This window comes from Anabrus simplex, chromosome 5, assembly GCF_040414725.1.
Source record: "Anabrus simplex isolate iqAnaSimp1 chromosome 5, ASM4041472v1, whole genome shotgun sequence".
Classification (NCBI taxonomy): domain Eukaryota; kingdom Metazoa; phylum Arthropoda; class Insecta; order Orthoptera; family Tettigoniidae; genus Anabrus; species Anabrus simplex.
The window spans coordinates 55580613-55602293 of record NC_090269.1 but is presented as its reverse complement, the minus strand read 5'-3'; the positions used below and the strand labels follow the sequence as shown (position 1 = coordinate 55602293).

Below are 21681 nucleotides of genomic sequence, written 5' to 3'. Positions count from 1 at the left end.
TCTAGTATGGACATAATGTGATCTCATCTGATCATCCAGTAAAAAGAAAATGAGAGATACCTCTTAAAAACAGATTATGAACAACTTAGAGTATAAAGTTGTATAGTATAGACAGAGTACATGACATAGAGGTACAGTTAAAATGGCACACACAACCTTTTTGAGGAACTGCTCTGACTACTAAGCTACCATGACATGCTATATAACCCTGCTTTTAAGGTACCTGGCACCCTAGGCATTGTATACAGAGTGGTCAAAAATAACATAAAGCTAAATCTGCACATGGCTTTTTCGGGCTTGAGAGCCATGCCGAGAAATGAGCATCAAATACCAACACACCGTGGGTTTCAGCCAATGCCACCATAATGGGCTTGTTATGCGGTGAGCCTATCAGTAGGGAGGTCCTTGTTCAAGTCCCTTCCCTGGAGAAGTTTATTTCTTCTACTGGTGCTCAACATGTCACCTGAGAAAATCTCTCATGTGCATATTGAACCACATATGCTTGAATGAAAAATCATGGCCACAAAACCGAATAGCAAGATTGGCTGAATGGATTTCTGTATAAATAATCCTTCCTCAGACTATGTAATGCTACCCTTATACAGAGCGAGTCCAAGAAGGGTTGTCGATCTTCCTGCATGCCACATGTAGGCAAATCGGAGTGTGGTAGCCATCACAAAAACCCATCAACTTTAATGAATGGATTGTCAGGCAGAAAAACAATAGAAGTTACCGCATTACAATAAGAGAGATGGAGAGGTGGAGAGATGGTGTGGAATGACATCAGTAGACGAATAAGTTTCAGTGGTGTTTTTCAAAGTAGTAAAGATCACAATATGAAGATAAAGTTGGCATTCAAGAACCCAGATTGGATCATATCTTCATTTATCCCTTTCAGACCGTGTACGCACAATTGTGCGGGTTCGTATTTTAATTATCCCTGACCGTATTTGATGTTTTTTCGGCGCTAGACCGGACTGCAGTGATTGTGCGGGACACGTGGCGTGTATTTCAATTGCTTTTAGTATGCGCTTGACCGCCAGGGCAAAGGAAGAAGAGTTTAAAAAGCACAGTTGATCGGCGAGATGGCAGGAAGCAGTAGTGCCAAAAGTAAGTATTTATTTATTGCGTTTACATTAATCTAGAAGCTTTACTGAATAACGGAATATATTCAATGAAGTGTGTACATTGGTTAGTGAACGTAAATTTTGAAGATACATCATCGTATGTGATACAAGGTTTTGAATTTTGATACGCACAATTGTGTGGGTCCTGTTTTTCAGATGTTAGTTTTTATTTTGTAAAATAAACTATCAATATGTGTATTGAGGAGCATTTTAGTCAGTTTTTGACATGCAAACAAAAATTCACACCTCCAGTTTTCTTTCAGGTCTGAAAGGGATATAGGAAGATGATCGTTAGAGCACTTGTCATACTGTTGAGTAATTTGAAAAAATTAAGTCGATATCTCGCGCTGCTGCTGAAGTTAGTCAATCAGATCACTTCACAGGTGATTTCCAAATTCTTTGAAATCATTTAATAAAAGACCAGATAAACAATTGATAGGGCACCTGCCACCTGGGCAACAGTCCTAAATGTATATCAAAAATGACTGGAATTAATCGTAACATCACTTTCTATAAGTAGCACATATATTAAGCATTTTTCTAATAGATATAATATTGTGATTAAACATTTGAATGAAATCAATAAAAGAAGATACAAAAGTAAAGGCATGCAGATTAATATAACAGTTAATTATGAAGGTAAAAAATATCTAACATAATGAGGACTCAAACCTAGGTACTTCATGTTACAAAATAAATGCCTTAGCCATTATGCTATGAAAATGCTTGAGGTGGTGTTGGTACATATGAAAAGTTGTACCTGGTGTTTGAATACTGAAAATTTACAATTCAAAAACTAATGCCAATTTGAGACAATTACCAAATAGTTTTGATTTTGTGCCCATGTAGAGTTTCTTTGCAACAGCTTAACATACGTGTCCCAAATGGTGTAGATGTGACAGTTGCAATTCGAGGGAAGCATTCATGATTAAAATACTGCAATACAATACCAATCACTGTTAATGAGCCATATGCCTCCAAAAATACAGCTAGTAATGTTTAGCTCTGAAAACTTGTCCAGCAGGTAAAGTCTCACCGGATCCTGGAAGTGACAGATATGAAGGCGGATCAAATACATACAGCAATTTGGATGTACCACTGCTGTTAGTAATAATTCTGAGGTGGGGCTTTGCCAGGATATTGGTGGGGGTGTCTGGAGAAGGAGTTTGTACGCGCGAATGACGGTGGAGAGCTGGGCTGCTTCAGTATGCCATGAGCGAACAACAAGTGTACACGACTGTTGGGTAATGCATCATAATCAAATTTCTTGCAAAAGAGGGCACCAAACCTTCCGAAATTTTGAGATGGATCTGTGCACAGTTTGGGGAAGAAACACTTTCACAGGTTCAAGTGTATGGGTGGGCTAAAAAATTTGTGGCAGGAAGAGAAGCTGTGGAAAATGAACCTCATGAAAGGAGACCGTGGACAAGTATCACTGCAGACAACATTGTTGCTATTCATGGCATTATTTGGTGAAGATCAACAAATAAAAAATTTAGCATCTGAGATGAACTCCATTTCAGAAAATTGTCTGCCAGGAGGGTTCCTCATCTCCTCAACCAGAACAAAACACTTTACGCCAAGAAGTCAAGGATGGCCAAAAACAACACAGTGGTTAACAACTGAAATCGCCCTGAAGAAGAAAGACATCCTAGAGGCCCAGATTCAGAAGCAGAGGATTACTCTCCTCAAATAAGACCCTGAGTTATACTCGGGAATGCCCACACTGAGGGACACATATATGACCAGGAATAATAATAAGAATTAGTCGTCATGAGTTCCAGGCAATACCAGAAAATCATTTTAAGGACTATTTCTTGTCTTGTACTTGTGATGTGACTGTTATTCGGTGCATAAAGAAGTTGATACAAGAGAGTTTTCTGAGAATTATTTCCTAGCACTCTGTTAACTATCATCTTAAAACGTCTATAAGTGATACAAATCCACTCTGTTATCAGTACTGACTTCATGAGATAATTATTGTTTTAAAGGATCATATAATAAGATTATCAGTCCCTCTTAATTTTAATTATAGGATGAAGAGGTCTGAATTTTCATATAATGAAGGTATCAGCAAAATAAAAGGTGGGCCTTGAAGGACAGGAGAATGAAATACCTTGCAAACTAATATTGTCAGGGTCAGAAGAGAACAAAGACTAATTGAAGGAAGTTAGATAGGAATGGTGAAAGAGAAGAGTCTAGAGTAAGTACATAACAGTGTTACACACATCTAGGATCCCTTCCAGTATTAACTTATTTTCTTCTACATTTGTTCTCAGATCCTTGTCTTTTATATATATTTTATCACATTCTCTCTCTTCCCTTTTCCTTTTTATCTAGCTTGCTCCTTAGCTTTTCAAGAATGGTTTTCTCAGAGAATGAGAATGAGGATGTTCAACCCCCCGCCCATCTCCAACTAATGAAGTTGGGAAACAGAAACAAGCTTGTCAGGCACTGAGAAGAAATATATGGAAGATGTGTGATTACTGAGGAGAGAATCAATTGATCTATGTGAAGAAGTTATGGATGAAGCTGCAGAATTCGTCATTGCCCTACTATTGCTTTTCATATTTATCATTGTCTTTTCTTTCTGTTGCTCCCTTTCATAGCAAGCTAATAAATAATAATGTTATTGATTTTAACATCTCACTGACTATTTTTACAGTTTTTGAAGATACTAAACTGCCAAAATTTTGTCCCAAAGGTGTTCTTTCACATGCCATTAAATCTACTGACATGAGGCTGATGTATTTGAGCACCTTCAAATACCACCAGACTGAGCCAGGATCAGACCCATCAACTTGAGCTCAGAAGGCTAGCATTCTACCACATAAGCTACCCAGCCCAGCCCACACCGAGCTCTCTTTATATTTATGCCTAGTGTTTGTTCCTATATTTGTTCATAACCACCTATTTTTAATTTATGCAGCTGCTGGTTTCATTTCTATTTTTCCATTTCAAAATAAAGTGAGTATTTTTTTTTTGAAGCTGTTTCTTTTCAGTTTTGGTTCAGTTAATTTATAACTGTCAGGTTCTTCAGTCTGTCAAAATTATTTTATGATTTTTTTAACAATTTGTTTTACATCGCACTGACACAGATAGGTCTTATGGCAACTATGGGATAGGAAAGGACTACGAGTGGAAAGGAAGTGGCCGTGGCCTTAATTAAGGTACAGCCCCAGCATTTACGTGGTGTGAAAATGGGAAATTGTGGAAAATCATCTTCAGGGCTGCCGGATGCAAGCTCGCAGCTGTGTACTCCTAACCGTATGGCCAACTCACCCGGTATTTTATGAATAAATAAATTTAGAAACTAAATGAAAAAGAAAACCTGTGATAACAGAATTATACCTGAAAAAGAAAAAATTTCATTAAATTAATTAATGTGCCAGTAAATATACGGACATGAGGCTGATGTATTTGAGCACTTTCAAATACCACCGGATGGAGCCAGGATGAAATCCGCCAATTTGAGCTCATACCAGGCTGGGTAGCTTGTGTAATAGAATGATGGCCTTCTGAGCTCAAGTTGTCAGGTTTGATCCTGGCTCAGTACAGTGGCATTTGACAGTGTTCAAATATGTCAACCTCATGTCAGTAGATTTACTGGCACATTAATTAAATCAAGTGGTTTCTTTTTCAGATAGTTTATACATGTATTTATTTATAAATGAGTTTCGACAAACTGAAGAACCTAACAGTTATAAAATGAAAACCGTAGATGGAGGCACAGACACAGAGTACAGTGGCAGTTGCTGATTCTTTCACAAATATTATTTGCAATTTATATGTAGTTTACATCACAATAAACAAATTATAAATTTAAAAAAGGTTTATGTTTAGACTGATGCTTTCACAGCCCATATTAACACACTGCAGACCAGATGTCCTTCACCCCATGCACAGCCCTATTCCTGGCCACTTTCTAACTACCTCCAAATGGAATGCATGCATTGGAATAAACTGTCAGAGAACTTCACTAGCCTTTGAAGGACAACTGTGTTTTTTTCTGGTGGCCTTCCTGAATAGTCATTGAAATGCAGGTTGGTACATATTTTTAAAAATCTATTTCGGCTCATAGTTTTCGAAAATGTGGAGGTTCTATTAGGGGATCGGTTGGCCAGTAATCTTTCGGACACAAATTCTTCACCTGCCCTATCAATATACACAAAGCAAATTTATATTTTTAATTTCCCTGCTAGTGACATTAGTCCACTTCAGTGTTTTAGGGGATACGTTACGAGAATGTGAATTCTGGTCATAGTATACGCTTGTCTGCTCAGCTACATACTGAAAAGAATCCTCACCACACCTAAGCCCCGCTACTTGTCCTATGTTTCCAGGTTCATTAGGCCATACCTTCATACCAGGAGCACCTTCAAAATCTTCTAGCCTAGGTTCACTGTTGTCCATAACCCAGTTGTCAGAAAACACATTATGTACGATATTTAGAATATTTACACCCGTAACACAATTATCAGACTCGTTGTGCGCCAGGTGAGTTCCACACTTTCAAAATAAGGCAATATCCTCGCCATCACTTAAAACATTTCCGTTAGAAGATATTTCATCATCAAACTCTAAATATTCAGCATCACTTGGATATTCGGAGCATGTATCAGCACAAAATTCACGAATAATTTCATCCCTGTCTAAACACAGGCAATCCCTGGGCGCTGCCATCTTGCAGACTGCATGGCTCTTTAAACTTTGTAAACATGTTGTCAGGAAATGCAAAGAAAAGCTAGTAATGTACCTGGCTGAGCGTATTAGGTTTACGCAATACAATCGTAAAGTTCATTTGTTGTTTGTTGTTTAAGCTGTATTTCTAAACAGTATTTCTACGAGTAGAGGTTGTAGTCAAAGGAGTATTTAGTTATCGCATGTCAAAATAATTAATTTTGTTTTCTATGTATAACCTTATGAAATGAATATACTGTAATATAAGTAATACACTAAATGGAAAGAGACATTAGGCACAATAAAACTGCTAAAATTTTAAATGTTTAGATATGTGCCCCTTCACTAGTTGTAATTGAGAGCAGTGCTAGCAGCTGCTACACTATACCTTCCATCAGAGCACATACCCTGCTCCTTTACCTGCTTTAGCTGGAACAATGCTCAGACAAATTGTATCCACCTTTGATCTAGATTGTTAGCTAGTCACAGACTTGCCTTCATTTTCCTCACATGATCTTCATTAGAAGAAGTAATGTCTGTAAGCTTCGAAAGGTTTCTATATTTTATCTGATTTTTACAAACAAGGAAAGGAATGATTTACATACAAGATAATCCATAGGATCATCAGGTTGAGATCGGTCAGCTTCCCTCCAGCTAGCAGCATTAGAACACCCATATAAGAAAACATTCTTACGGCGAGAGTGACCATGATAGTCGCAGAACAGGAACGGAGGCTTCTTTAGAACACGCACACAATACTCCAGTAATCCCTGCAACATACAATAACAGACTTAAAAAGTGGGACTAGATTCATTTAATTACTATAATCTATTAGATAATGAGTAATGGAAAAGAACAAACAAATGATAAATCAAGTCATACAGAGAAAGACAGGAATATAAATAGGAACACACAATAGGATAAACACAATGATAGACCGACATGGGAAGAGGGAGCAACAGAAAAAAAGACAAGGACAATCTCCACATCTTTATACACCACCATTTTGAAAGGCTGAGAATAAATGGGACAGGTGAGAAGAGAGTCTATTTGAAGACGCACAAGGAGATGTGGAGATTATCCCTGTCCTTTTGCGATTTCATGTTTGTCCTTGTCTACTCTTCTATTGCTCTCTCTTTTATTGTTGATGTGTCTTTGTGTTTATCCTTGTGTTCTTTCTACATATGACTACATAGGTAATGGCATAGACAATATGAAATCATCTTTTCATTGCATGGAATCTTCAGATCCTGAACAGAACATATCTAGAATACATTATCAACATATCAAAATCTCAAAATCTGCTTATACTTCATACCTTCTTTAAGCTTTTTTCAGTTTATCCCAGTTATTTCTGGGGTTGCTGGAGCCATCCAGGTTCATTTTGGTTTTGGCCGGGAGTTTAAGGCCGGATGTCCTTCCTCGTGTCATGTGATATTTTAGATGAAAATCTCAGCCTAGGATTGACTGGGGTTCGAACCTCAGACATCTGGGTGTGAAGCCGGCAGCTAAGCCACTGAGCTAACCATGCCCCCTGCTTCAGATCTTATTTCATCATGATAATTTCATACTGCTGTAGCTAACTGTTCAAGGGAAGTGTTGGCAACAATCTTGTGTATTTTGTCTGCCAAAGTTAGTTTGATTCCTCTGTTATTGTACTGTCAGTATTGGTATATTCATTTGCATACTTTTTATTGAGGTTAAGATTACCATCCTAGTATTCACTAGGACTTGAGTTAGGATGTCTCAGAAAAACACTTCTAGGATGATTGAGAGTAGTATTGTACAGTAATCCACTTATCAACTCAGATGTGTTCCCAAACCTTGTACACCCTGTTCCAGACCATTGCATCCATCTTAAATTTGCAGTAGACTGCAGTAGAGTGGTTCTGCAGCAATCAGAATTGGATCAACTGGGAAAGAAGCTACAACAGAAACCAATACAGCATGGCAGTGGTTTTCCAAACTTTGATACACAGATGGTTTTTTCACTAGGCTGTTACAGAATTAGGATCTGCCTAGCTGAGGCTCTAAAGATGTGATTGATTCATCAGGAAGACAAGGGTTCAATTCTCTATCAGGAAGGTGGAACATTTAGAAACAAGATTTCCACTTTTCAAGAGGCACATGGCCCTGACATTCACCAAAACTTTCCCAAAAATGAGAACCAGATTAATTTCTAGAGGCAAAGGAGCTTGGTGGCCTGTGCAGAGATGGCTGTGTTATGCTTTATTTATTACATAATTGACATCATATCTCAGATTGAAATGACTTTATATTAAATCCCACCACCAGATGGTTCTAGTACTGGGTTGTAATGTTTATATACATGTGCATGTGCATCTGGAATCATGTAAGTTCTAGTTTATTGTGTGCTCTAGATATATATACTCCCCTGTTCTTCCGGAAGAGAAATATTCAATTTTTGAACAGAACAGTGATGTGAGAAAAATTTAACATTACACAAAAATCACTGTTGATTTGCACCATGGCTACATGCTAATAAGATCCCACAATGCTCGTCAAAACCGAATCTTCATCCGAGGAAGTTGTGACTGGCTGGTGGGTATAATTCACAAAATACAGTGCTAGAAATGACTGTATTTAACTGGATGAAATGCATGAGAAATTATATATCAAGAGGCTAGATCGGTCAAGAGAGACAGACAGTTCCATGGCGACATGCAACCACATGTCAAGTTTTATAATTTTGCTTTTACGTCGTACTTACACAGATAGGTCTTATGGTGACAATGGGATAGGAAAGACTTCAGAGTGGGAAGGAAGTGGCCGTGGCCTTAATTAAGGTACGGCCCCAGCATTTGTGTGGTGTGAAAATGGGAAACCATGGAAAATCATCTCCAGGGTTGCCGACATTGGGGTCCAAACCCACTATCTACCGGATGTAAGCTCACAACTGCACACCCATAACCACACGGCCAACTTGCCCGGTCCACATGTAAAAAATAAAAGTCCAAAAACTACACAACTTGCACTATGGGACTCTCCTTTATGCACCATTTTCACTAGAGTTCTCTATAACCAATTACTCCTTTTTTTTTAAAGGGGGATATGAATGCATGTGTACTGCATCTAATGGTGTTCCCCCAGGAAACATGCTGAAGATGAATGGACCTCACCAGAAAAACTGGAGTATTACAAGAAGGTACTGTAGAAGAGAACACCTGTACTGAGACAGAGGAGGAGGATGACAATGATCTTGGGAGAACATTGAAGAAACAGAAGACTTGTGAGTCTGAAGAGAATTGGCAATGCCAACGATTGAGAAATATATAATATTGTTAATTTTGTAAAAAACATGTTATCTGCTCCCTCTTCCCATTATGTGTCCCTTTCATGCTATACTGGTTACTGCATCTTCAAGAAAAGTACTTCCCCTTAAAACAATCACCACCACCACCACCACCACAATCACTACTCTTCAAGAAAAGAAAATACAACAATAAACTACAGTTGGGTTTGTATTTGTTCTGAAATTCCTTTTATCCTGTCTATTGTTTCTAAAACTCATATCAATGATTTGGGTTCAAAAGTTGTCTTTTTTCAGATTTATTTCTATGATTAATTGAAAACTACTTAGTAAGTTTAGTTTTTTCTTTCAGTTCCAGAATTATTTATGATCACTGCCAGCAATTTTCTAAAAATAAAAATAAAAAAGCACGAAAATAATACAAAACTAATTATCAGTTCTGGCCATTTCCCAAAGTTAAGGTGTTTAGGTTAAAGCAACATTTGGACCTTATTTTTAAGTCCCATTCATATTTGTGCTTGAAGGCTTGTGGAAAAAGGTCATTAACTTGCTTTTCTTATTGCCAAAGGTTGATTCGTAGAATGCCCCTGCATCTCTGCTTGTTGTTTTAAGGGGCCTAACATCGAAGGTCATCGGCCCCTGCATCTCAATGTTGGGATGTGTTTAGAAGTTATTATGTCCATAGAGCATATAATTGGTCAGCTTGCAACACGATCCCTGTCTGGATTCATCACATCTTTACTTCCCGCTATCTTGGGTGTGGGTCTGTGTCCTCTGTCCACAACTAGAAGCTGACATATGTTTTTATTTTTTAGTTGAGAATATGGTTTTAATTATACTTCAATAACATTTTAAGTAGTTATTTGGTGAAAAGTTAATCAGTGTTTTTCAAATACGCTTCCGAACAGAAGCTAAAAAAGACACTTAAAGATGTTTTTATCTTCTTATTAGAAGAAGAGAATTTAACAATATTTTAGTTAAGGACGAGTTATTAATCACTTTTTAAGCATTCTTCCCCCACCTTCCAACCCCCCCGCCTCCTGCCCCTCACTACCACCATTCTCCCCCAATAGACAAAAATTTTCAAGTTTCCATTAAGAAATTACCAAGGCTAACACGAAACAATATATAGTATGGATATTTTTACCTTATTTACACCTAAGCTTATGTAAATATAGCTGATGATGACTGCAAAGCAGTTGAAACATTTACTATTAATAATAATTATAATTTCGTGTGGCTATTTCTAGCCGAGTGCAGCCCTTGTAAGGCAGACCCTCCGACGAGGGTGGGTGGCATCTGCCATCTGTAGGTAACTGCGTGTTATTGTGGTGGAGGATAGTGTTATGTGTGGTGTGTGAGTTGCAGGGATGTTGGGGACAACACAAACACCCAGCCCCCGAGCCATTGAAATTAACCAATGAAGGTTAAAATCCCCGACCCGGCCGGGAATCGAACCCGGGACCCTCTGAACCGAAGGCCAGTACGCTGACCATTCAGCCAACGAGTCGGACTTTACTATTAATGATTTTATAAAATTGCCAAAGGCAAATAAAAGTATCGATTAGGTGGATAAATATTGCTTTGATTGTTAGACCTTTTTCCTTGCCTTGATATTTGAACCCTAATGCCTAGCTTTTGTTACTACTTTTAGAATGTTCATGTCCTCACACATCATATTTTGTGAGCAACAAGCTCCTAATGCTATTGTTTACTTTAACAGATATATGGAATTTATTCATTAGAGGAAAGAAATTTATGGCTAAAAGTTCATACCTTGGTATGATATATTACTGGGTGTAGGTACTGGTTTGGCCTGCTCCAACGACGATTCAGGTCTTCATCAGTAAGACCACAGCGGTGGCTAAAACAAACAGAACAGCGGTACGTGTAAGCACAAGTGAAAGTAGACCAAAAATTAAGAAGTCATCATTCCATTCAAGAAAAACACAATATCATTTGAAGAAAAAAAGAAATAGTGATTTCAGCAAGCTGTGGTGAACATCAAAGAAACTGACATGAATAGAGTGTAGGTTATACACTTACTTAAATGAATATCTGTATTATTTCCCTCTGCGGATCAGTGGTAGAATGTTGGCCAGATTCAAACCTGGCAGAGGAGGTTGTATTTTTGAAGGGCAGAAGAAAGTCTATTCGTCATTCTATGTCATAAGATGATGGCATGTAAAAAATCCCTGGTAACACATGACAAAATCAACGCAGGCACAAATCGACCAACAGAGATCCATTTCTCTGCCGTATAGCAGAGTAAAACAGAACTTCAAAATTGACACGAAAACAGCCTCAATGGCATCAAATCAAAATGCCTGTACACTGTAGCTGAGACCATATGAAAAATAATAATAATGTCTAGATTAACTATTCCAATCTGAGAAGGCTTCTAATCAATAATATCCTGGCCTTGAGCAAATACAAGATCCCAAGAATTCTTTCTCCTGGTACTGAAGGGCGTCATTTACAGACTACAGAATATGTGGCTGGTAGTATTAGCTGGTCTTAAGAAGTGGAAATATTGTCAAAAATCTTTTTCTTGTCTTTCTTCTCTTAATCTGTTTACCCTCCAGGGTTGACTTTTCCCTCGGATTCAGTGAAGGATCCCACCTCTACCACCTAAAGGGTAGTGTCCTGGAACGGGAGAAATTGGGTTGCGGGGATTCAACTGGGAAGGAGAATCAGTACCTCGCCCAGGCAACCTCGCCTGCTATGCTGAACAGGGGCCTTGTGGGGGGATGGGAAGATTGGAAGGGATAGACAAGGAAGAGGGAAGGAAGCGGCCGTGGCCTTAAGTTAGGTACCATTCTGGCATTGCCTGGAGGAGAAGTGGGAAACTACGGAAAACCACTTCGATGATGGCTAAGGAGGGAATTGAACCCCCCTCTACTCAGTTGATCCCCTGAGACTGAGTAGACCCTGTTCCAGCCCTCGTACCACTTTTAGAATTTCGTGGCAGCAGTGGCGACGTGTGACATTTTGAAAAGTGTTACCACACTCGTTCTGAGAGTACATTATCGCTCGCACCGCATTTTTATCATATCGGCAACTGCGATGATGTGTGCTTGCGACACCTCATAGCGTCTCTTTAAAACTCTGAAACTATCTAAATTATCCACACCGTCTTTATTCCAAGCATTATTTTCTGAGGAAAATACAATACATGGCCAACAGTACAGTTTATTCATTTTTGCACAACCTCATAACCAGTCCAGATTTATGTACCATGAGTCAAGAAAATATCGTACTGTTCTTTTCGATTCCTTGACTAAATTTTTAAGAGAACCTTTTTCAATTAATTTATGTTTTTTTTCCTTCAAAATTTCTTAACTACAATGGCATGTTCATTAAGCTTTCTATTATACACAGACATTCTGAGCCCGCCAGCTCACTTATTTTCGAGGTGGAAGCGACAGCACTCATTTTAATGTTTAATACGTTGTGCAGTCCTATAGGCTATCCTTACCTAATATAAATTATATAAATTCACACTTTAACAAGAGAAGTCGCATCGTATTATAATAGAAAACAATAACACAATAATGTAACAATGCACTGTTAAGCACGGCGAAAAGAATGGATGGAACAGCTCAGTTCCTACGTTATAAGCTTTTGTTTCCACTTTCCACTGTGGTAACACGACCGGAGAACGTTGCAGGATATATCTCAGTGTTGAGGGGAGAGGGGGTTTGCTTGACGCAGGCGCAGTAATACTCGCCTAGCTGTTAGCAGAGGTTCAAAGCGTACCCACTGCATGGAGTGGTAACAGCCTCTCGCTCAGCTTTGACGGTGGCAATCTGATGCAATAGAGTTCTTGCGACATGTCCAGGTGAGGAAACAAAAATATTAATATTAAAGAATATTCTATTTATATTTTTGAACTGTTACCAGTGGTCAAAAATAATTCTAGATTTAGAAAATTGCTAAATCAAGGTCAGGTAAGAATCTGTAGAATTATCGGTATAATGTTAATTCCAATACGGTACTTTTGTGTCAATGCTATCCTGACAAGATTTGCAGTTCTGAATGTTTCTGAAGTGTTAAGATATTGGCAATAAGTTAATGTCAACATGTCATTATCTTCCTAGATATTTTCCTAAGTGTGCTTTATTTTCTTGCGATATGTGTTATTCATGCTCTTAACGGTTATTTCAACACTGATGAGAGCTGATTCTGTTGTAGTGATAATACTGTTACATGCCAACTCTGTATTTAGCCTCTTTATTTCCTGGAAGGAACTAGTGAGTCAGCTGGGAGCAGGGTTGTCAGATACCTGAAATTAAAACACGGGACAGATGTGCGATCGAGGAAATCAACGGGCTCGTATTCTACAAGTTATAAACCGATACGCTTATTATTATGTTGACATCATTGGCCTAGTGCAGTTTATTAATGCATGCGTTAACATTTATACACAGACAAACTTACAGTACCAAGCAAGTTGGCCGCGCGGTTTGACTCATATAGCTATGAGCTTGTATTCAGGAGACGATGGGTTCGAACCCCACTGTCAGCAGCCTTAAAGATCATTCTCAGTGATTTCTCGTTTTACACCAGGCAAATGCTGGGGCTGTATATAATAACACCCGCAGTATCCCCTGCCTGTCGTAAGACATGACTAAAAGGGGCTCTCAACTTGGGAGTGTGGGTTGCTTCCACATGCTTGTGCCAGGTTCCTCATTTATCTATCCTATCCGACCTGCCTTGGTCAACTCTTGATTCTTTTCTGACCCCGACAGTATTAGAGCAATCGAGGATTCGGGGGTCTTATTGTTTTCACGTCCTTTGTGGCCCTTGTGTTTCTTTGGCCGATATCTACATTTTTTGAATGACTGGATCCCTTCCTTTTTTTCCTCTCTTTGATTAGTGTTATATAGAGAATGGTTGCCTAGTTGTATTTCCTCTTAAAATAATAATCACCATTACAACCAATGGGGCTGTAGCCTGTCTTAAAGCCACAGTCGATTCTAATCCTAGCCCTTTTCTGTAACATTGTCACCATAAGAACTGTCTGTCAGTGTGATGTAAAACATAGGGAAAAACTTAGTTTATTTAATTATTAGACCTGGGATTTTAAGGCAAATGCTTATTTCATTCCTTACAAAATAACATGATTTTTAAAAATATGTTGACGTTTCATGATAAATCCCTTACATTAATAGAGTTTTATAGTGCCCAAAAATGCCTATTTGGACCTTTAGAGCCTATTTTACTATTTTAATGCCTAAAAACGCCTATTTTCTACATTTCAAATAAAATTCAACTTCTGTAATTTTTACAATCACACAATGGACATCCCTGGAATGAGCAGAACAGCAGAGGGTGGGTTTTTCACAGAAATGTGCTCTTCCCTGATAACTGTCACCAAAGGAATGCTGAGTGAAGGGTGGAGGATTAGCTCAGAAGAACAACGAGCAGGTAGTAAAGGACGTACTGTATCGAGTGACGAGGTTAGGGGGAGGATTATCTAGGAAGAACAAGAAGGAGCAGGTAGTAAGAAGGGACATACTGTGTCAAGTCGCCAGTGAAAGAACATCTGTTTAAGTGATTATAGTTCATCATGCCTAAAACAAAATCATCTAAGAGTGCGCTTATACAACAATGGCTTGTAACAATTTCCAGGGATGACTTGATGGCAAGATTATTTTCTGCCAGTACTGCAATAAACAGGTATGTGCATATATCTTAAATTTCATATTCATCTAAAACTAAGGTTTTGATATTGGCTCCTCTAATTAATTGTAGAGTCCTAGTCCAGGCGACCTGGGTTTGATTTCCAGTACCAGCAGTAATTTAGAAACCTATGGTGTCTGGAACGGTGTTGACCCCAGCATCGTGAGGACAATTGAGAAGCTACAGTGAGCTGGGGTCATGGAGGCAAGGCAATACGGCTGAGGAATGTATCGTGCTGACCACATGCCATCCAATATCTGCAGGCCATGAGCTGGGCAGCAACCGTTATTGAAAGCCAAAGCCCTTCGGGGATTGTAGTGTTCTTGTTTTTAATTCACTTTCGAGTAATAATGGCTTAATTTAAATAGTTCAAAATTACAAATTTTATTCAATAGCTCACCTTTTCTATCCTCATCTTAGTCTCTAACTGACATCACTTTATTGTGTTTTAGATTTCACATGAGAAAAAATGCCACCTTCAACAGCATGCAGATACTGCCAGTCACAAAGTGAAAGCAGCCATGAAAAGTAACATTAGACAGACTCTGCTCAGACAAACTATATCTCCTACAACCCATAATGGTTTCTATGCTGATATGTGTAGAGCCCTAGTTGCAGCAAATATCCCCTGGAATGCTGTGCATTATCTGGTTTTCAGAGATTTTTTTACAGAAATACACCAAGCAGCACATCCCATCAGCATCTACATTAAAGAAAAACTACTTAGATATTTTGTTACAATGAGGTCATTTTGTCAATCAGGGAGGATATTGGGGAGTCTTGCATATGATTGTGTGAGGACAAAACCACCAACTCTGTGGGCAGGTACATTGCTAACCTTATAGTAGGAAAACTGGAACCCAATCAGGCATCTACCGCTCACCTTATTTGCTCTAAACAGCTTGAGAATGTCAATATTCAAAGCATTGCATACTTCAGTAACAAGGGGTTGCAATTGTTGTCTCCTGGGAGTGTTGATGATTCTAAAGTCCTTCTCTTTGTCTCCAATGCTGCTTCCTACATGACTGCCACTGCACCTCTCCTCAAAACTTTCTATACTTCTTTAATTCATGTTACTTGCATGGCCCATGCCTTGCATAGACTCGCAGAAACAGTCAGGGCCGAGTTTCCTGCAGTAAATACTCTCATTTCAACAATGAACAAAGTGTTCTGTAAGGCTCCATCAAGAATAGCCATACTTCGAGAGAAACTCCCCTCTATTCCCCTTCCACCACAGCCAACCATCACCCGTTGGGGTTCCTGGATGGAAGCTGCCCTGTATTATGCAGAACATCTTGGGGAAATCATGACTGTGATACACAATTTGCCTTTAACGGACAACTCTGCATGTGTGTCGTCTCTCAAGGAGTTGTTAAATGATTGTTCCAGTGTTCAGAGAGACATTGCGTATATTCAGGCAATTTTTTTCATTTCTTCCAGTCACCATTATAAAAATGGAGGAAAAAGGAAACAGTTTCAACAGCAATTTTCTGTAATTAAGGAAGCAGAGAATAACATACAAAGTGCTAGGGGCAAGGTAGGGGATAAAATAAGAGACAAGTGGTCTAGTGTACTGCAGAAGAACCCAGGCTATTCAGTGCTGAAAAGGGTACATCAGGTAATGGATGGGGAAAAGGTAGACTTACCAAGTGAAATTGAATTGAAAAATGTAGGTACATTTTCCTATGCCCCTCTAACATCTGTGAGTGTGGAGCGCTCTTTTTCTGCTTTCAAAATAATTTTAACGGACAAAAGACACAGCCTGACTGTGGAAAATTTGGAGAAGATTATTGTTATGTTCTGTAAAGCAAACTACGAATAAAAGTACTGTAGGAATGTTCCTCACAAATAATAAACACATACTCCATTCGCGTTTACACCGTTATTGGATGCCTACAGTGCTGTAAATGTGTACAGTGATTTTAGTATTAAGGTTTTAGATCAGTACTGATAATGATATATTATATAATCCATAACTTTTTTGACACATGACTTTTTAAAATTGTTTTTGATAAATGTCTTTTTTATTCTGTCTTAATTTTGCAGTTATTTTGGTTAAGAATAGGGGATACCAAGTTTGTTAAAGTAAAAAAGTATCACGTTACAGTTTAAGTGTATATTGTAATATTTTAAAGTCTATTTCCTGCCCATCCACACATTTTTAAAACAGGTTTAAGTGCCTATTTTCTCTTTTGAAAGCCTATTTACTTGTTTTAGAAGCCTATTTTAGGCGCCTGAAACTAATTTTTTTAGAGCCTAAAATCCCAGGTCTATTAATTATTCATACCAGTTTTCATTTCTCTGAAGTGCTGTTTTTTGTCATTCTTAGCAATTTCATACAAAATCTCTGCTTGACGTTGGAGAAAAATTAACAGAAATGAACAGCTCAAACCAAATCAAGTCAATAGAACATAATTTTTTCTCACAGCTGACAATTTTACACTAACATGCAGTGGACTCTGACTACCTCAGGTAGCTGTCCGCTATTACGCGTCTGATTCGCCAGGATGGACAACCCGAGAATTGCAAACTATATTTTTTTTTTTTAATTTGAAAGATCTATGAACTCACACCAGATAAAGAAACCAAGGAGTGAAGAAATCCATCCTCTTTGAAAGAAAGAAGAAAAGGTCTTGGTACTTATCAGAGGTGGAAACGCTGGTGTATTTCTCTCGAGGTTCAAAATACGGGACAATTTTGCTGTCCCAGATAGGAACTGTCTGGGACGCGGGACATTTAACACTAATACGGTACTGTCCTGTAAAATCCGGGATGTCTGGCTCCCTGGCTGGGAGCTCCCAGCCTGAGGTCATAGCAAGAGCATCTCCCCTCCTTTGTTCTCTTCGTCTGCTTTCTCCGCGTGCCTTCTGTAATACAAAATGAGAATGTTCCCATTCCAGCCGAGCCCCGAAGATTCTAGAACTCCATCAACAGGATATAAAAAGGAGGCTAGTTGCAAACAGTCAGTCATGAGGACGAGCTTGACTGTGCTAGCGAGAACACGTACATGTCTCTCGCTCCGCTGTCCCTCTCCTCGCCAGGCGATCTGTACTTCCTAAACGCAAGCCAGGCAACTGTATTTATTAGTACTTTTCCGAAAGAGCATTTGTCGGAGCTGAGCACTTCTCAGTGCTCACTTTCTGTTCTCTTTCATGATTTCTTTTCAGGAGGACCAGGATGGAGAAGCTATCAGTTCCAGCGAGACCGGCCGACTACGACTACATGGAGATCTTAGCGAAGCTACAGGCTGCGCACTTCGCTGCGGAAGCCCCCGACCTTCAATGCCCAGCGCTGCTGGTGTACAACTGGTGGGGGAAGCACACCTACGAGGAGACGATTTACATAATCGATCTCCTTGGAGCAATCGCGGATTTCATCGGAGAGTTGCTCTTCGAAATCATCGGCGAGGTGAACCCTGGCTGTGTGGTCATCATCCGCCCTAGGGATGCAACCAGCCTCAGGAGTTACGAGGAGCTGGTGTCCTAGCAGCACCAAGTGGTCCGAATACCAGGACTCAGGGAGCACCTGGACGTCTCGGGCTACCAGGAGGCAGCCACCCAGATGGAGCCAAGGACCGAGGACGACGACGACGGCGCTCGCGAGCGCCGCAACAGCACGCCCCCAGTTGGACCACTGTACTTTATGAAGTACACGCAGACCAACAAAGCCGCCAACCAGGATCACCAACTGGCTGCCAGGGCGAAGTGGACGCAGACGCAGGCCTACCGGGAAGGGCCTGTTACCAGGGCGCAATCCAGGAAAGCACCTGGGATGGTGGACGGCTGCACAGCAGTGGAGGAGGACGCCCCCTGGCGTTCAGAAGCTGCTGTCCAGGTCCAGCCCGCCAATGTGTCTGTTGAGCTGCAGACATCGACGTGCGCCCCATAGGACTGGGAAAGCAGTCGGGTGTCAGTGCAGACCGACGCCACTGCCGCCAGCCAGGAGGGGAAAGAAGAAGGCGATGCAGCAGAGCTAGCACCTACCCCGGGGTCACCAGGCCAGGAGGAGGGCCACCAGGACGAGGCCATGTAGACTGAGTCGATGGTCACGCGGGAGGAGCAGGCTTCGCCCCCCTCCCCGAAAAAACCAATCAGTCAGTCAGTCAGTAGTTGGATGGCAGTAGTGCTGACTGTCATCAGTATTGATGTGTTAAGTGTCCCGCTGGAGTCAGTGTCAGAGTATCATCATGTCAGAGTGTTGTTGAAGTACCTTGTGTGTACTGCATTGGAGTATTAGATGGAGTACTGTATGAGCACCGATGTGGAGTCAGTATGTGGAACAATTGGTGTAAGTAGAGTTGGAGCAGTGCCAGCTGTCATCGTAAAGAGTAGTGTATTGCTGGTTAGCACTGTTGAGCTTTTGCTGTTATACGGCTGCTGTTAGTTGTCAGTGTTAAGTACTTCACGTTGTCTGCGAGTTAACTGAATTGACTGTGTGAATTACCGGGCTCCTTTGGAGTCGAGCCAAGGAATAGTTGTCAGGCATCATGATTGGTAACAGACTCTGTTCAAATCTGTCTGCATGCAGCTGCTGTGTGAAGCGACTGAGAGTGCGAAGTGAAATGAGAGTGAAAGGCAATCAATCAATCAATCAATCAATATTATATGGAAGCACATTCTCAGTGATTCAGTAAACCTCCTAGGAATAGATAAGTCTTAGTAAAATTGTTTATCTAGAGCAGGGCCTCTCAGGGTGCATGCGCTTGGTGCATGCACTGTGCACGGTGCAAAAGACGACTTCGCTTGGTTGACCAGAGTGCAGACCTCCCACTCCTCGATTTGGAGCAATAGCGCTTACTCTCTCTTTCCTCACGCCTGTCTCGCTCGCTCCCCCTTTCTCCCTCTCCCACACTTGCTCCGTAACGCTCCAAATCCGAGCTGAGTTGAGCCGAGCTTAGCCGAGTAGCCTAGAGACGAAGCGTTGGTCTGAGCTGAACCGAGCGTGACCGATGCACAGTGCACGGAGCTCTTGCGCCTCGATTTGCACGCGTGAGATTTTGGGCGTTTGAGAGGCCCTGATCTAGAGACTATTCCTTTAATTAGCTCTGTATATTCGCGTACGCAGCAGTAATTTTGACTTCAACACTAGGTTGCTCTCCGGACCCAGTAAAGAGGTTAAATTTCAGGACTAGGGGCATGGGGCTGTGGGACGTAAGAAGGGTGCGCAAGGCAAGGGGTTATGAGGAAACCTCGGATTTTACGCAAAAAACTATTTTGTTCCGGAAGAAGTACGTAGATGGATCAAAAGGTTAGTTGCACTAACGCGCCGCAGCAGCGCGCTGTGTGTCGCAAACGTGGGCACAGCGGAGAAAGGGACAGACACTGCCCACACGTCTGTTAGGCAGGTCGCTGTGGTGTCTCGTCTAGTATTGTGTGAATAGCGGCCAAATGCAATGGCGCGTCAACTGGACGTTCACTCCAAATATGAGGTGCGTGCGACAATCCGATTCCTATGGGCCAAAAGGAAGAATTGTACGGACATTCATCGTGAAATTAGTGCTGTGTATGGGGAGCGGGCCATTTCCCGGCAAAGTATCGTAAAGTGGTGTCAGCAATTCGAAGCCGGACGCACGGATATCACGGACAACCATCGCGAAGGCAGGCCCGCAACGTCCAGGACTCGTGCAAAGGTCAACAGTGTGAATGCGATCATCAGACAGAACCGGCGCATTAAACTGAGAGAAATCGCGACGCAGCTGAACATGTCGTATGGCAGTGTGTTCGCCATTGTTCACGAGGACCTTGGATATCGTAAGCTGTGTCAAAGATGGGTGCCACGTCTTCTCACCGATGATCACAAGGGACAACGTTTCCAATCCTCCCTGGCATTTTTGCAACGCTATGTCGCAGACGGCAACGGGTTTCTGCGGCGAATCGTCACAGGCGACGAAACGTGGGTCCACCACTTCACCCCCGAAACGAAGCGAACATCAATGGAATGGGTGCACCCCTGATCACCACAACGAAAGAAGGCCAAGGTTCAACCTTCAGCTGGTAAGGTTATGGCGATAGTGTTCGTTGACATGGATGGTTTGCTGCACGTGGACTTCATGCCGAAAGGAACTACGATCAACGCGGCGTCGTACTGTCGAACGTTGCACCGGTTGCGTAAAGCGATTAAAGAGAAGCCGGGGGAAATGAGCGCCGGTGTGATTTTGTTGCACGATAACGCAACACCTTACAAGGCTCTCCAAACGAGAGAACTGCTGCAGCGTTTCAAGTGGGAGGTCTGGTAACATCCACCCTACAGTCCCGACCTAGCGCCATATGACATTCATCTGTTCGATAAGCTCAAAACGGAGCTCGGTGGTCGACGTTTCCAGACCGATGAGGAGGTGAAGGCCGCTGTCTCCGAGTGGTTGCAGAACGCTGGAGGAAATTTCTATGCATCCGGCATCGGCAAATTGGTTGTGCGTTCGCAGAAATGTTTGGAGTCTCTTGGAAACTATGTGGAAAAGTGACGTTACAGTGTATGTCGTTATAGTCGTGTTGCTGTTGTATAGGTGGTGTAATAAATGGCCATAACTGGGAAGTGCAACTTATTTTCTGATCTGCCCTCGTAACTTGAAATGAAGTTGTATTTACACATTTATGTATTGCATGTATTTATAAGTGCCTAAAAATGCCTAAATAGACGTTAGAACGTACATTCCTATAATTTATATTTTTTATTCCTAAATCAATTAAAACTGCTTTTAATTTATTCCGAGAAAGTAAAATATTTACCGACTAGTTTTCTGTACCTTGAAATACATTTTCAAACAAAATATTAAAATCGGGAATCTGTAAACCATACTCCTCGAAAATCCTTTCCTTAACAACCTCCTGCAGTACACGCCCGTAGTTTGTGTCACGAATGAAAACAAGAAAGTGCCAGCTTCCAAGTCGTCTTTAATTGAAAGGTTACAGGAGTCCCCAC

General features: G+C 40.8%; 1 protein-coding gene across 4 annotated transcripts in view; it reads right to left on the bottom strand.

The window, feature by feature from the left end:
- Positions 1 to 21681, bottom strand: part of LOC136873738 (cytosolic carboxypeptidase 1) — a 762457-nt gene that overhangs the window by 35947 nt on the left and 704829 nt on the right. For all 4 annotated transcript variants that reach the window (XM_067146906.2, XM_067146907.2, XM_067146905.2 and 1 more), the window contains 2 exons: positions 10855 to 10942; positions 6413 to 6577 (listed from right to left, as the gene is read on the bottom strand). In XM_067146906.2, the coding sequence (XP_067003007.2) occupies positions 6413 to 6577; positions 10855 to 10942 (253 nt within the window). The remainder of the gene's footprint in view (positions 1 to 6412; positions 6578 to 10854; positions 10943 to 21681) is intronic.